Source organism: Myxocyprinus asiaticus, chromosome 19 (assembly GCF_019703515.2).
Source record: "Myxocyprinus asiaticus isolate MX2 ecotype Aquarium Trade chromosome 19, UBuf_Myxa_2, whole genome shotgun sequence".
In the NCBI taxonomy this organism is placed as follows: Eukaryota; Metazoa; Chordata; class Actinopteri; order Cypriniformes; family Catostomidae; genus Myxocyprinus; species Myxocyprinus asiaticus.
This window is the reverse complement of record NC_059362.1, coordinates 952,988-973,614: the sequence shown is the minus strand read 5'-3', so window position 1 is coordinate 973,614 and position 20,627 is coordinate 952,988. Positions and strand designations below refer to the sequence as shown.

The window sequence follows — 20,627 nt, the reverse complement described above, 5'->3', positions numbered from 1 at the left end:
AGATGGCGGACGAGGAGGCCGAGCAGGACCGCGGCGAGCGGAGTGACACTTCCAGCGCTTTAAACGCGCTCTCGACGCGACTGGAGGACACAGTATCGGCTCTGAAAAACAGCCACGAGTCTCCTGCTGAGAGTGAGTCACAGTACTGCTATGAGTTCTGTCAGGTAAGCGCAGATTGTCCTTTGACACAACACTGTTTAGCAGCGCACACACGCACACACACGCACACACACACAACTGGAATGCAGTAATGTCGTTTACAGAAATGGATGATTTTCGATAAACAACCAATGTTTTATATCTTAGCACTCTCTAGCGGTTCTGACGATTATTTTGCGTCGTATTTGGCTCTTTCGGTTACTCTGTGCATCACACAAGACTGTAAACAAGCAGAATCAAAGCCATCATCATCTTCATCATCATTCACACACTGCACATTACCATTATATCATCATTCACACACTACACATTACCATTATATCATCATTCACACACTGCACATTACCGTTATATCATCATTCACACACTGCACATTACCATTATATCATCATCATCATCATTCACACTCTGCACATTACCGTTATATCATCATCATTCACACCCTGCACATTACCATTATATCATCATCATTCACACACTGCACATTACCATTATATCATCATCATTCACACCCTGCACATTACCATTATATCATCATCATCATTCACACCCTGCACATTACCATTATATCATCATCATCATTCACACACTGCACATTACCATTATATCATCATCATCATCATTCACACACTGCACATTACCATTATATCATCATCATTCACACACTGCACATTACCATTATATCATCATCATCATTCACACTCTGCACATTACCATTATATCATCATCATAATTCACACAATGCACATTACCATTATATCATCATCATTCACACACTGCACATTACCATTATATCATCATCATTCACACCCTGCACATTACCATTATATCATCATCATCATTCACACACTGCACATTACCATTATATCATCATCATCATTCACACACTGCACATTACCATTATATCATCATCATCATCATTCACACACTGCACATTACCATTATATCATCATCATTCACACACTGCACATTACCATTATATCATCATCATCATCATCATTCACACTCTGCACATTACCATTATATCATCATCATAATTCACACAATGCACATTACCATTATATCATCATCATTCACACTCTGCACATTACCATTATATCATCATTCACACACTGCACATTACCATTATATCATCATCATCATTCACACACTGCACATTACCATTATATCATCATCATCATCATTCACACACTGCACATTACCATTATATCATCATCATCATCATCATTCACACTCTGCACATTACCATTATATCATCATTCACACACTGCACATTACCATTATATCATCATCATAATTCACACAATGCACATTACCATTATATCATCATCATTCACACACTGCACATTACCATTATATCATCATCATCATCATTCACACTCTGCACATTACCATTATATCATCATTCACACACTGCACATTACCATTATATCATCATCATCATTCACACACTGCACATTACCATTATATCATCATTCACACACTGCACATTACCATTATATCATCATTCACATCATCATTCACACACTGCACATTACCATTATATCATCATTCACACCCTGCACATTACCATTATATCATCATTCACACCCTGCACATTACCATTATATCATCATTCACACCCTGCACATTACCATTATATCATCATCATTCACACACTGCACATTACCATTATATCAGCATCATCAACATTCACACACTGCACATTACCATTATATCATCATTCACACACTACACATTACCATTATATCATCATTCACACACTGCACATTACCGTTATATCATCATTCACACACTGCACATTACCATTATATCATCATTCACACACTGCACATTACCATTATATCATCATTCACACACTGCACATTACCGTTATATCATCATTCACACACTGTACATTAACATTATATCATCATCATCATTCACACCCTGCACATTACCATTATATCATCATCATTCACACCCTGCACATTACCATTATATCATCATTCACACACTGCTCATTACCATTATATCATCATTCACACCCTGCACATTAACATTATATCATCATTCACACCCTGCACATTACCATTATATCATCATCATTCACACCCTGCACATTACCATTATATCATCATCATTCACACCCTGCACATTACCATTATATCATCATCATTCACACCCTGCACATTACCATTATATCATCATCATTCACACCCTGCACATTACCATTATATCGTCATCATTCACACCCTGCACATTACCATTATATCGTCATCATTCACACCCTGCACATTACCATTATATCATCATCATCATTCACACCCTGCACATTACCATTATATCATCATCATCATTCACACCCTGCACATTACCATTATATCATCATCATCATTCACACACTGCACATTACCATTATATCATCATCATCATTCACACACTGCACATTACCATTATATCATCATCATCATCATTCTCACACTGCACATTACCATTATATCATCATCATTCACACACTGCACATTACCATTATATCATCATCATCATCATCATCATTCACACTCTGCACATTACCATTATATCATCATTCACACACTGCACATTACCATTATATCATCATCATAATTCACACAATGCACATTACCATTATATCATCATCATTCACACACTGCACATTACCATTATATCATCATCATCATCATTCACACTCTGCACATTACCATTATATCATCATTCACACACTGCACATTACCATTATATCATCATCATCATTCACACACTGCACATTACCATTATATCATCATTCACACACTGCACATTACCATTATATCATCATTCACATCATCATTCACACACTGCACATTACCATTATATCATCATTCACACACTGCACATTACCATTATATCATCATTCACACCCTGCACATTACCATTATATCATCATTCACACCCTGCACATTACCATTATATCATCATTCACACCCTGCACATTACCATTATATCATCATTCACACCCTGCACATTACCATTATATCATCATCATTCACACACTGCACATTACCATTATATCAGCATCATCAACATTCACACACTGCACATTACCATTATATCATCATTCACACACTACACATTACCATTATATCATCATTCACACACTGCACATTACCATTATATCATCATTCACACACTGCACATTACCGTTATATCATCATTCACACACTGCACATTACCGTTATATCATCATTCACACACTGCACATTACCGTTATATCATCATTCACACACTGCAAATTACCGTTATATCATCATTCACACACTGTACATTAACATTATATCATCATCATCATTCACACCCTGCACATTACCATTATATCATCATCATTCACACCCTGCACATTACCATTATATCATCATCATTCACACACTGCACATTACCATTATATCAGCATCATCAACATTCACACACTGCACATTACCATTATATCATCATTCACACACTACACATTACCATTATATCATCATTCACACACTGCACATTACCGTTATATCATCATTCACACCCTGCACATTACCATTATATCATCATCATTCACACCCTGCACATTACCATTATATCATCATCATTCACACCCTGCACATTACCATTATATCGTCATCATTCACACCCTGCACATTACCATTATATCGTCATCATTCACACCCTGCACATTACCATTATATCGTCATCATTCACACCCTGCACATTACCATTATATCACCATCATCAACATTCACACCCTGCACATTACCATTATATCAGCATCATCAACATTCACACCCTGCACATTACCATTATATCAGCATCATCAACATTCACACACTGCACATTACCATTATATCATCATTCACACACTACACATTACCATTATATCATCATTCACACACTACACATTACCATTATATCATCATTCACACACTGCACATTACCGTTATATCATCATTCACACCCTGCACATTACCATTATATCATCATCATTCACACCCTGCACATTACCATTATATCATCATCATTCACACCCTGCACATTACCATTATATCATCATCATTCACACCCTGCACATTACCATTATATCATCATCATTCACACCCTGCACATTACCGTTATATCATCATTCACACCCTGCACATTACCGTTATATCATCATTCACACCCTGCACATTACCATTATATCATCATCATTCACACCCTGCACATTACCATTATATCGTCATCATTCACACCCTGCACATTACCATTATATCGTCATCATTCACACCCTGCACATTACCATTATATCGTCATCATTCACACCCTGCACATTACCATTATATCACCATCATCAACATTCACACCCTGCACATTACCATTATATCAGCATCATCAACATTCACACACTGCACATTACCATTATATCATCATTCACACACTACACATTACCATTATATCATCATTCACACACTGCACATTACCGTTATATCATCATTCACACCCTGCACATTACCATTATATCATCATCATTCACACCCTGCACATTACCATTATATCATCACCATTCACACCCTGCACATTACCATTATATCGTCATCATTCACACCCTGCACATTACCATTATATCGTCATCATTCACACCCTGCACATTACCATTATATCACCATCATCAACATTCACACCCTGCACATTACCATTATATCATCATTCACACACTGCACATTACCGTTATATCATCATTCACACAATGTACATTACCATTATATCATCATCATCATTCACACCCTGCACATTACCATTATATCATCATCATTCACACCCTGCACATTACCATTATATCATCATTCACACACTGCTCATTACCATTATATCATCATTCACACCCTGCACATTACCATTATATCGTCATTCACACCCTGCACATTACCATTATATCGTCATCATTCACACCCTGCACATTACCATTATATCATCATCATTCACACCCTGCACATTACCATTATATCGTCATCATTCACACCCTGCACATTACCATTATATCGTCATCATTCACACCCTGCACATTACCATTATATCGTCATCATTCACACCCTGCACATTACCATTATATCGTCATCATTCACACCCTGCACATTACCATTATATCACCATCATTCACACCCTGCACATTACCATTATATCACCATCATCAACATTCACACCCTGCACATTACCATTATATCATCATTCACACACTGCACATTACCATTATATCATCATCATCATTCACACCCTGCACATTATCATTATATCATCATCATCATTCACACCCTGAACATTACCATTATATCATCATCATCATTCAAACACTGCTCATTACCATTATATCATCATTCACACCCTGCACATTACCATTATATCATCATCATCATTCACACACTGCACATTACCATTATATCATCATTCACACACTGCACATTACCATTATATCATCATCATCATTCACACACTGCACATTACCATTATATCATCATTCACACACTGCACATTACCATTATCTCATCATCATCATCATCATTCACACACTGCTCATTACCATTATATCATCATTCACACACTGCACATTACCATTATATCATCATCATCATCATAATCATCATTCACACACTGCACATTACCATTATATCATCATTCACACACTGCACATTACCATTATATCATCATCATTCACACACTGCTCTACCATTATATCATCATCATCATTCACACACTGCACATTACCATTATATCATCATCATTCACACACTGCACATTACCATTATATCATCATCATCATCATCATTCACACTCTGCACATTACCATTATATCATCATTCACACACTGCACATTACCATTATATCATCATCATAATTCACACAATGCACATTACCATTATATCATCATCATCATCATTCACACTCTGCACATTACCATTATATCATCATCATCATCATTCACACACTGCACATTACCATTATATCATCATTCACACTGCACATTACCATTATATCATCATTCACACCCTGCACATTACCATTATATCATCATTCACACACTGCACATTACCATTATATCATCATCATCATCATTCACACACTGCACATTACCATTATATCATCATCATCATCATCATCATCATCATCATCATTCACACACTGCACATTACCATTATATCATCATCATCATTCACACACTGCACATTACCATTATATCATCATTCACACACTGCACATTACCATTATATCATCATTCACACACTGCACATTACCATTATATCATCATCATTCACACACTGCACATTACCATCATCATCATCATTCACACCCTGCACATTACCATCATCATCATCATTCACACCCTGCACATTACCATTATATCATCATTCACACACTGCACATTAACATTATATCATCATCATCATCATCATTCACACCCTGCACATTACCATTATATCGTCATTCACACACTGCACATTACCATTATACCATCATCATCATAATCATCATTCACACACTGCACATTACCATTATATCATCATCATCATCATCATTCACACCCTGCACATTACCATTATATCGTCATTCACACACTGCACATTACCATTATATCATCATCATCATAATCATCATTCACACACTGCACATTACCATTATATCATCATTCACACACTGCACATTACCATTATATCATCATCATTCACACACTGCTCTACCATTATATCATCATCATTCACACACTGCACGTTACCATTATATCATCATCATCATTCACACACTGCACATTACCGTTATATCATCATTCACACCCTGCACATTACCGTTATATCATCATCATCATTCACACACTGCACATTACCATTATATCATCATTCACACACTGCACATTACCATTATATCATCATCATTCACACACTGCACATTACCGTTATATCATCATTCACACACTGCACATTACCGTTATATCATCATTCACACACTGCACATTACCGTTATATCATCATTCACACACTGCACATTACCGTTATATCATCATTCACACACTGCACATTACCGTTATATCATCATTCACACACTGCACATTACCGTTATATCATCATTCACACACTGCACATTACCATTATATCATCATTCACACACTGCACATTACCATTATATCATCATCATTCACACCCTGCACATTACCATTATATCATCATCATTCACACCCTGCACATTACCATTATATCATCATCATCATTCACACACTGTACATTACCATTATATCACCATCATCATTCACACACTGCACATTACCATTATATCATCATCATTCACACACTGCACATTAACATTATATCATCATTCACACACTGCACATTACCATTATATCGTCATCATCATCATTCACACCCTGCACATTATCATTATATCGTCATCATCATCATTCACACCCTGCACATTATCATTCACACCCTGAATATTATCATTATATCATCATCATCATTCACACACTGCTCATTACCATTATATCATCATCATTCACACTCTGCACATTACCATTATATCATCATTCACACACTGCACATTACCATTATATCATCATCATCATTCACACCCTGCACATTATCATTATACCGTCATCATCATCATTCATACACTGCACATTACCGTTATATCATCATCATCATTCACACTCTGCACATTACCATTATATCATCATCATCATTCACACACTGCTCATTACCATTATATCGTCATTCACACACTGCACATTACCATTATATCATCATCATCATCATCATCATTCACACACTGCACATTACCATTATATCATCATCATTCACACACTGCTCTACCATTATATCATCATCATTCACACACTGCTCTACCATTATATCATCAACATTCACACACTGCACGTTACCATTATATCATCATCATCATCATCATTCACACCCTGCACATTACCGTTATATCATTATTCACACACTGCACATTACCGTTATATCATTATTCACACACTGCACATTACCGTTATATCATCATTCACACACTGCACATTACCATTATATCATCATTCACACACTGCACATTACCATTATGTCATCATCATTCACACCCTGCACATTACCATTATATCATCATCATCATTCACACACTGTACATTACCATTATATCATCATCATCATTCACACACTGCACATTACCATTATATCATCATCATTCACACACTGCACATTACCATTATATCATCATCATCATTCACACACTGCACATTACCATTATATCATCATCATCATTCACACACTGCACATTACCATTATATCATCATCATTCACACACTGCACATTAACATTATATCATCATCATCATTCACACACTGCACATTACCATTATATCGTCATCATCATCATTCACACCCTGAATATTATCATTATATCATCATCATCATTCACACACTGCTCATTACCATTATATCATCATCATTCACACTCTGCACATTACCATTATATCATCATTCACACACTGCACATTACCATTATATCATCATCATCATCATTCACACCCTGCACATTACCATTATATCGTCATCATTCACACCCTGCACATTACCATTATATCACCATCATCAACATTCACACCCTGCACATTACCATTATATCATCATTCACACACTGCACATTACCATTATATCATCATCATCATTCACACCCTGCACATTATCATTATATCATCATCATCATTCACACCCTGAACATTACCATTATATCATCATCATCATTCAAACACTGCTCATTACCATTATATCATCATTCACACCCTGCACATTACCATTATATCATCATCATCATTCACACACTGCACATTACCATTATATCATCATTCACACACTGCACATTACCATTATATCATCATCATCATTCACACACTGCACATTACCATTATATCATCATTCACACACTGCACATTACCATTATCTCATCATCATCATCATCATTCACACACTGCTCATTACCATTATATCATCATTCACACACTGCACATTACCATTATATCATCATCATCATCATAATCATCATTCACACACTGCACATTACCATTATATCATCATTCACACACTGCACATTACCATTATATCATCATCATTCACACACTGCTCTACCATTATATCATCATCATCATTCACACACTGCACATTACCATTATATCATCATCATTCACACACTGCACATTACCATTATATCATCATCATCATCATCATTCACACTCTGCACATTACCATTATATCATCATTCACACACTGCACATTACCATTATATCATCATCATAATTCACACAATGCACATTACCATTATATCATCATCATCATCATTCACACTCTGCACATTACCATTATATCATCATCATCATCATTCACACACTGCACATTACCATTATATCATCATCATCATCATCATTCACACACTGCACATTACCATTATATCATCATTCACACTGCACATTACCATTATATCATCATTCACACCCTGCACATTACCATTATATCATCATTCACACCCTGCACATTACCATTATATCATCATTCACACACTGCACATTACCATTATATCATCATCATCATCATTCACACACTGCACATTACCATTATATCATCATCATCATCATCATCATCATCATCATTCACACACTGCACATTACCATTATATCATCATTCACACACTGCACATTACCATTATATCATCATTCACACACTGCACATTACCATTATATCATCATCATTCACACACTGCACATTACCATCATCATCATCATTCACACCCTGCACATTACCATCATCATCATCATTCACACCCTGCACATTACCATTATATCATCATTCACACACTGCACATTAACATTATATCATCATCATCATCATCATTCACACCCTGCACATTACCATTATATCGTCATTCACACACTGCACATTACCATTATACCATCATCATCATAATCATCATTCACACACTGCACATTACCATTATATCATCATCATCATCATCATTCACACCCTGCACATTACCATTATATCGTCATTCACACACTGCACATTACCATTATATCATCATCATCATAATCATCATTCACACACTGCACATTACCATTATATCATCATTCACACACTGCACATTACCATTATATCATCATCATTCACACACTGCTCTACCATTATATCATCATCATTCACACACTGCACGTTACCATTATATCATCATCATCATTCACACACTGCACATTACCGTTATATCATCATTCACACCCTGCACATTACCGTTATATCATCATCATCATTCACACACTGCACATTACCATTATATCATCATTCACACACTGCACATTACCATTATATCATCATCATTCACACACTGCACATTACCGTTATATCATCATTCACACACTGCACATTACCGTTATATCATCATTCACACACTGCACATTACCGTTATATCATCATTCACACACTGCACATTACCGTTATATCATCATTCACACACTGCACATTACCGTTATATCATCATTCACACACTGCACATTACCATTATATCATCATTCACACACTGCACATTACCATTATATCATCATCATTCACACCCTGCACATTACCATTATATCATCATCATTCACACCCTGCACATTACCATTATATCATCATCATCATTCACACACTGTACATTACCATTATATCACCATCATCATTCACACACTGCACATTACCATTATATCATCATCATTCACACACTGCACATTAACATTATATCATCATTCACACACTGCACATTACCATTATATCGTCATCATCATCATTCACACCCTGCACATTATCATTATATCGTCATCATCATCATTCACACCCTGCACATTATCATTCACACCCTGAATATTATCATTATATCATCATCATCATTCACACACTGCTCATTACCATTATATCATCATCATTCACACTCTGCACATTACCATTATATCATCATTCACACACTGCACATTACCATTATATCATCATCATCATTCACACCCTGCACATTATCATTATACCGTCATCATCATCATTCATACACTGCACATTACCGTTATATCATCATCATCATTCACACTCTGCACATTACCATTATATCATCATCATCATTCACACACTGCTCATTACCATTATATCGTCATTCACACACTGCACATTACCATTATATCATCATCATCATCATCATCATTCACACACTGCACATTACCATTATATCATCATCATTCACACACTGCTCTACCATTATATCATCATCATTCACACACTGCTCTACCATTATATCATCAACATTCACACACTGCACGTTACCATTATATCATCATCATCATCATCATTCACACCCTGCACATTACCGTTATATCATTATTCACACACTGCACATTACCGTTATATCATTATTCACACACTGCACATTACCGTTATATCATCATTCACACACTGCACATTACCATTATATCATCATTCACACACTGCACATTACCATTATGTCATCATCATTCACACCCTGCACATTACCATTATATCATCATCATCATTCACACACTGTACATTACCATTATATCATCATCATCATTCACACACTGCACATTACCATTATATCATCATCATTCACACACTGCACATTACCATTATATCATCATCATCATTCACACACTGCACATTACCATTATATCATCATCATCATTCACACACTGCACATTACCATTATATCATCATCATTCACACACTGCACATTAACATTATATCATCATCATCATTCACACACTGCACATTACCATTATATCGTCATCATCATCATTCACACCCTGAATATTATCATTATATCATCATCATCATTCACACACTGCTCATTACCATTATATCATCATCATTCACACTCTGCACATTACCATTATATCATCATTCACACACTGCACATTACCATTATATCATCATCATCATCATTCACACACTGCACATTACCATTATATCATCATCATCATCATTCACACACTGCACATTACCATTATATCATCATCATCATCATTCACTCACTGCACATTACCATTATATCATCATTCACACACTGCACATTACCATTATATCATCATAATCATCATTCACACTCTGCACATTACTATTATATCATCATTCACACCCTGCACATTACCATTATATCATCATTCACACACTGCACATTACCATTATATCATCATCATCATTCACACACTGCACATTACCGTTATATCATCATCATCATCATCATTCACACTCTGCACATTACCGTTATATCATCATCATCATCATTCACACACTGCACATTACCATTATATCATCATTCACACACTGCCCATTACCATTATATCATCATCATCATCATCATTCACACTCTGCACATTACCGTTATATCATCATCATCGTTCACACTCTGCACATTACCATTATATCATCATCATCATCATCATCATTCACACTCTGCACATTACCATTATATCATCATTCACACACTGCACATTACCATTATATCATCATCATCATCATCATCATTCACACACTGCACATTACCATTATATCATCATCATCATCATTCACACACTGCACATTACCATTATATCATCATCATCATTCACACACTGCACATTACCATTATATCATCATTCATACACTGCACATTACCATTATATCATCATCATCATCATTCACACACTGCACATTACCATTATATCATCATTCACACACTGCACATTACCATTATATCATCATTCACACACTGCACATTACCATTATATCATCATTCATACACTGCACATTACCATTACATCATCATCATCATTCATACACTGCACATTACCATTACATCATCATCATCATTCATACACTGCACATTACCATTACATCATCATCATCATTCATACACTGCACATTACCATTATATCATCATTCACACACTGCTCATTACCATTATATCATCATCATTCACACTCTGCACATTACCATTATATCATCATCATTCACACCCTGCACATTACCATTATATCATCATTCACACACTGCTCATTACCATTATATCATCATCATTCACACTCTGCACATTACCATTATATCATCATCATTCACACCCTGCACATTACCATTATATCATCATCATTCACACCCTGCACATTACCATTATATCATCATTCACACCCTGCACATTACCATTATATCGTCATCATTCACACCCTGCACATTACCATTATATCGTCATCATTCACACCCTGCACATTACCATTATATCACCATCATCAACATTCACACCCTGCACATTACCATTATATCATCATTCACACACTGCACATTACCGTTATATCATCATTCACACACTGCACATTACCATTATATCATCATCATCATCATTCACACTCTGCACATTACCATTATATCATCATTCACACCCTGCACATTACCATTATATCATCATTCACACACTGCACATTACCATTATATCATCATCATCATTCACACACTGCACATTACCGTTATATCATCATCATCATCATCATTCACACTCTGCACATTACCATTATATCATCATTCACACACTGCACATTACCATTATATCATCATCATCATCATCATCATTCACACACTGCACATTACCATTATATCATCATCATCATCATTCACACACTGCACATTACCATTATATCATCATCATCATTCACACACTGCACATTACCATTATATCATCATTCATACACTGCACATTACCATTATATCATCATCATCATCATTCACACACTGCACATTACCATTATATCATCATTCACACACTGCACATTACCATTATATCATCATTCACACACTGCACATTACCATTATATCATCATTCATACACTGCACATTACCATTACATCATCATCATCATTCATACACTGCACATTACCATTACATCATCATCATCATTCATACACTGCACATTACCATTACATCATCATCATCATTCATACACTGCACATTACCATTATATCATCATTCACACACTGCTCATTACCATTATATCATCATCATTCACACTCTGCACATTACCATTATATCATCATCATTCACACCCTGCACATTACCATTATATCATCATTCACACACTGCTCATTACCATTATATCATCATTCACACACTGCCCATTACCATTATATCATCATCATCATCATCATTCACACTCTGAACATTAACATTATATCATCATTCACACACTGCACATTACCGTTATATCATCATCATCGTTCACACTCTGCACATTACCATTATATCATCATCATCATCATCATCATTCACACTCTGCACATTACCATTATATCATCATTCACACACTGCACATTACCATTATATCATCATCATCATCATCATCATTCACACACTGCACATTACCATTATATCATCATCATCATCATTCACACACTGCACATTACCATTATATCATCATTCACACACTGCACATTACCATTATATCATCATTCATACACTGTACATTACCATTATATCATCATCATCATCATTCACACACTGCACATTACCATTATATCATCATTCACACACTGCACATTACCATTATATCATCATTCACACACTGCACATTACCATTATATCATCATTCATACACTGCACATTACCATTACATCATCATCATCATTCATACACTGCACATTACCATTACATCATCATCATCATTCATACACTGCACATTACCATTATATCATCATTCACACACTGCTCATTACCATTATATCATCATCATTCACACTCTGCACATTACCATTATATCATCATCATTCACACCCTGCACATTACCATTATATCATCATTCACACACTGCTCATTACCATTATATCATCATCATTCACACTCTGCACATTACCATTATATCATCATCATTCACACCCTGCACATTACCATTATATCTTCATCATTCACACCCTGCACATTACCATTATATCGTCATCATTCACACCCTGCACATTACCATTATATCGTCATCATTCACACCCTGCACATTACCATTATATCACCATCATCAACATTCACACCCTGCACATTACCATTATATCATCATTCACACACTGCACATTACCGTTATATCATCATTCACACACTGTACATTACCATTATATCATCATCATCATTCACACCCTGCACATTACCATTATATCATCATCATTCACACCCTGCACATTACCATTATATCATCATTCACACACTGCTCATTACCATTATATCATCATTCACACACTGCTCATTACCATTATATCATCATTCACACCCTGCACATTACCATTATATCATCATACACACCCTGCACATTACCATTATATCGTCATCATTCACACCCTGCACATTACCATTATATCGTCATCATTCACACCCTGCACATTACCATTATATCGTCATCATTCACACCCTGCACATTACCATTATATCACCATCATCAACATTCACACCCTGCACATTACCATTATATCATCATCATCATCATCATCATCATTCACACCCTGCACATTATCATTATATCATCATCATCATTCAAACACTGCTCATTACCATTATATCATCATTCACACCCTGCACATTACCATTATATCATCATCATCATTCACACACTGCACATTACCATTATATCATCATTCACACACTGCACATTACCATTATATCATCATCATCATTCACACACTGCACATTACCATTATATCATCATCATCATCATCATTCACACACTGCTCATTACCATTATATCATCATTCACACACTGCACATTACCATTATATCATCATCATCATCATAATCATCATTCACACACTGCACATTACCATTATATCATCATTCACACACTGCACATTACCATTATATCATCATCATTCACACACTGCTCTACCATTATATCATCATCATCATTCACACACTGCACATTACCATTATATCATCATCATTCAAACACTGCACATTACCATTATATCATCATCATCATCATCATTCACACTCTGCACATTACCATTATATCATCATTCACACACTGCACATTACCATTATATCATCATCATAATTCACACAATGCACATTACCATTATATCATCATCATCATCATTCACACTCTGCACATTACCATTATATCATCATCATCATCATTCACACACTGCACATTACCATTATATCATCATCATCATCATCATCATCTCACACACTGCACATTACCATTATATCATCATTCACACTGCACATTACCATTATATCATCATTCACACTCTGCACATTACCATTATATCATCATTCACACACTGCACATTACCATTATATCATCATCATCATCATTCACACACTGCACATTACCATTATATCATCATCATCATAATCATCATTCACACACTGCACATTACCATTATATCATCATCATCATCATCATCATCATTCACACACTGCACATTACCATTATATCATCATCATCATTCACACACTGCACATTACCATTATATCATCATTCACACACTGCACATTACCATTATATCATCATTCACACACTGCACATTACCATTATATCATCATCATTCACACACTGCACATTACCATCATCATCATCATTCACACCCTGCACATTACCATTATATCATCATTCACACACTGCACATTACCATTATACCATCATCATCATAATCATCATTCACACACTGCACATTACCATTATATCATCATCATCATCATCATTCACACCCTGCACATTACCATTATATCGTCATTCACACACTGCACATTACCATTATACCATCATCATCATAATCATCATTCACACACTGCACATTACCATTATATCATCATCATCATCATCATTCACACCCTGCACATTACCATTATATCGTCATACACACACTGCACATTACCATTATATCATCATCATCATAATCATCATTCACACACTGCACATTACCATTATATCATCATTCACACACTGCACATTACCATTATATCATCATCATTCACACACTGCTCTACCATTATATCATCATCATTCACACACTGCACGTTACCATTATATCATCATCATCATTCACACACTGCACATTACCGTTATATCATCATTCACACCCTGCACATTACCGTTATATCATCATCATCATTCACACACTGCACATTACCATTATATCATCATTCACACACTGCACATTACCATTATATCATCATCATTCACACACTGCACATTACCGTTATATCATCATTCACACACTGCACATTACCGTTATATCATCATTCACACACTGCACATTACCGTTATATCATCATTCACACACTTCACATTACCGTTATATCATCATTCACACACTGCACATTACCATTATATCATCATCATCATTCACACACTGCACATTACCATTATATCATCATCATTCACACCCTGCACATTACCATTATATCATCATCATTCACACCCTGCACATTACCATTATATCATCATCATCATTCACAAACTGTACATTACCATTATATCATCATCATTCACACACTGCACATTAACATTATATCATCATTCACACACTGCACATTACCATTATATCGTCATCATCATCATTCACACCCTGCACATTATCATTCACACCCTGAATATTATCATTATATCATCATCATCATTCACACACTGCTCATTACCATTATATCATCATCATTCACACTCTGCACATTACCATTATATCATCATTCACACACTGCACATTACCATTATATCATCATCATCATTCACACCCTGCACATTATCATTATACCGTCATCATCATCATTCATACACTGCACATTACCGTTATATCATCATCATCATTCACACTCTGCACATTACCATTATATCATCATCATCATTCACACACTGCTCATTACCATTATATCGTCATTCACACACTGCACATTACCATTATGTCATCATCATCATTCACACACTGCACATTACCATTATATCATCATCATTCACACACTGCTCTACCATTATATCATCAACATTCACACACTGCACGTTACCATTATATCATCATCATCATCATTCACACCCTGCACATTACCGTTATATCATCATCATCATTCACACCCTGCACATTACCGTTATATCATCATCATCATTCACACACTTCACATTACCGTTATATCATTATTCACACACTGCACATTACCGTTATATCATTATTCACACACTGCACATTACCATTATATCATCATTCACACACTGCACATTACCATTATGTCATCATCATTCACACCCTGCACATTACCATTATATCATCATTCACACACTGCACATTACCATTATGTCATCATCATTCACACTCTGTACATTACCATTATATCATCATCATCATTCACACACTGCACATTACCATTATATCATCATCATTCACACACTGCACATTACCATTATATCATCATCATTCACACACTGCACATTACCATTATGTCATCATCATTCACACACTGTACATTACCATTATATCATCATCATCATTCACACACTGCACATTACCATTATATCATCATCATTCACACACTGCACATTACCATTATATCATCATCATCATTCACACACTGCACATTACCATTATATCATCATCATTCACACACTGCACATTAACATTATATCATCATCATCATTCACACACTGCACATTACCATTATATCGTCATCATCATCATTCACACCCTGAATATTATCATTATATCATCATCATCATTCACACACTGCTCATTACCATTATATCATCATCATTCACACTCTGCACATTACCATTATATCATCATTCACACACTGCACATTACCATTATATCATCATCATCATCATTCACACACTGCACATTACCATTATATCATCATCATCATCATTCACACACTGCACATTACCATTATATCATCATCATCATCATTCACTCACTGCACATTACCATTATATCATCATTCACACCCTGCACATTACCATTATATCATCATTCACACACTGCACATTACCATTATATCATCATCATCATCATTCACACTCTGCACATTACCATTATATCATCATTCACACCCTGCACATTACCATTATATCATCATTCACACACTGCACATTACCATTATATCATCATCATCATTCACACACTGCACATTACCGTTATATCATCATCATCATCATCATTCACACTCTGCACATTACCGTTATATCATCATCATCATCATTCACACACTGCACATTACCATTATATCATCATTCACACACTGCCCATTACCATTATATCATCATCATCATCATCATTCACACTCTGCACATTAACATTATATCATCATTCACACACTGCACATTACCGTTATATCATCATCATCGTTCACACTCTGCACATTACCATTATATCATCATCATCATCATCATCATTCACACTCTGCACATTACCATTATATCATCATTCACACACTGCACATTACCATTATATCATCATCATCATCATCATCATCATTCACACACTGCACATTACCATTATATCATCATCATCATCATTCACACACTGCACATTACCATTATATCATCATCATCATTCACACACTGCACATTACCATTATATCATCATTCACACACTGCCCATTACCATTATATCATCATCATCATCATCATTCACACACTGCACATTACCGTTATATCATCATCATCGTTCACACTCTGCACATTACCATTATATCATCATCATCATCATCATCATTCACACTCTGCACATTACCATTATATCATCATTCACACACTGCACATTACCATTATATCATCATCATCATCATCATCATTCACACACTGCACATTACCATTATATCATCATCATCATCATTCACACACTGCACATTACCATTATATCATCATCATCATTCACACACTGCACATTACCATTATATCATCATTCATACACTGCACATTACCATTATATCATCATCATCATCATTCACACACTGCACATTACCATTATATCATCATTCACACACTGCACATTACCATTATATCATCATTCACACACTGCACATTACCATTATATCATCATTCATACACTGCACATTACCATTACATCATCATCATCATTCATACACTGCACATTACCATTACATCATCATCATCATTCATACACTGCACATTACCATTACATCATCATCATCATTCATACACTGCACATTACCATTACATCATCATCATCATTCATACACTGCACATTACCATTATATCATCATTCATACACTGCACATTACCATTATATCATCATTCATACACTGCACATTACCATTATATCATCATTCACACACTGCACATTACCATTATATCATCATCATCATTCATACACTGCACATTACCATTATATCATCATTCATACACTGCACATTACCATTACATCATCATCATCATTCATACACTGCACATTACCATTATATCATCATCATCATT

The 20,627-nt window shown here is 35.5% G+C and overlaps 1 protein-coding gene across 1 annotated transcript in view; it reads left to right on the top strand.

Moving 5' to 3' along the window:
* LOC127410270 (zinc finger protein 292-like) overlaps positions 1-20,627 on the top strand; it is an 80,533-nt gene continuing 59,906 nt past the window's right edge. The window contains exon 1 of the mRNA XM_051645448.1: positions 1-164. Coding sequence (XP_051501408.1) covers positions 3-164 — 162 coding nt within the window. The 5' untranslated portion in view covers positions 1-2. The remainder of the gene's footprint in view (positions 165-20,627) is intronic.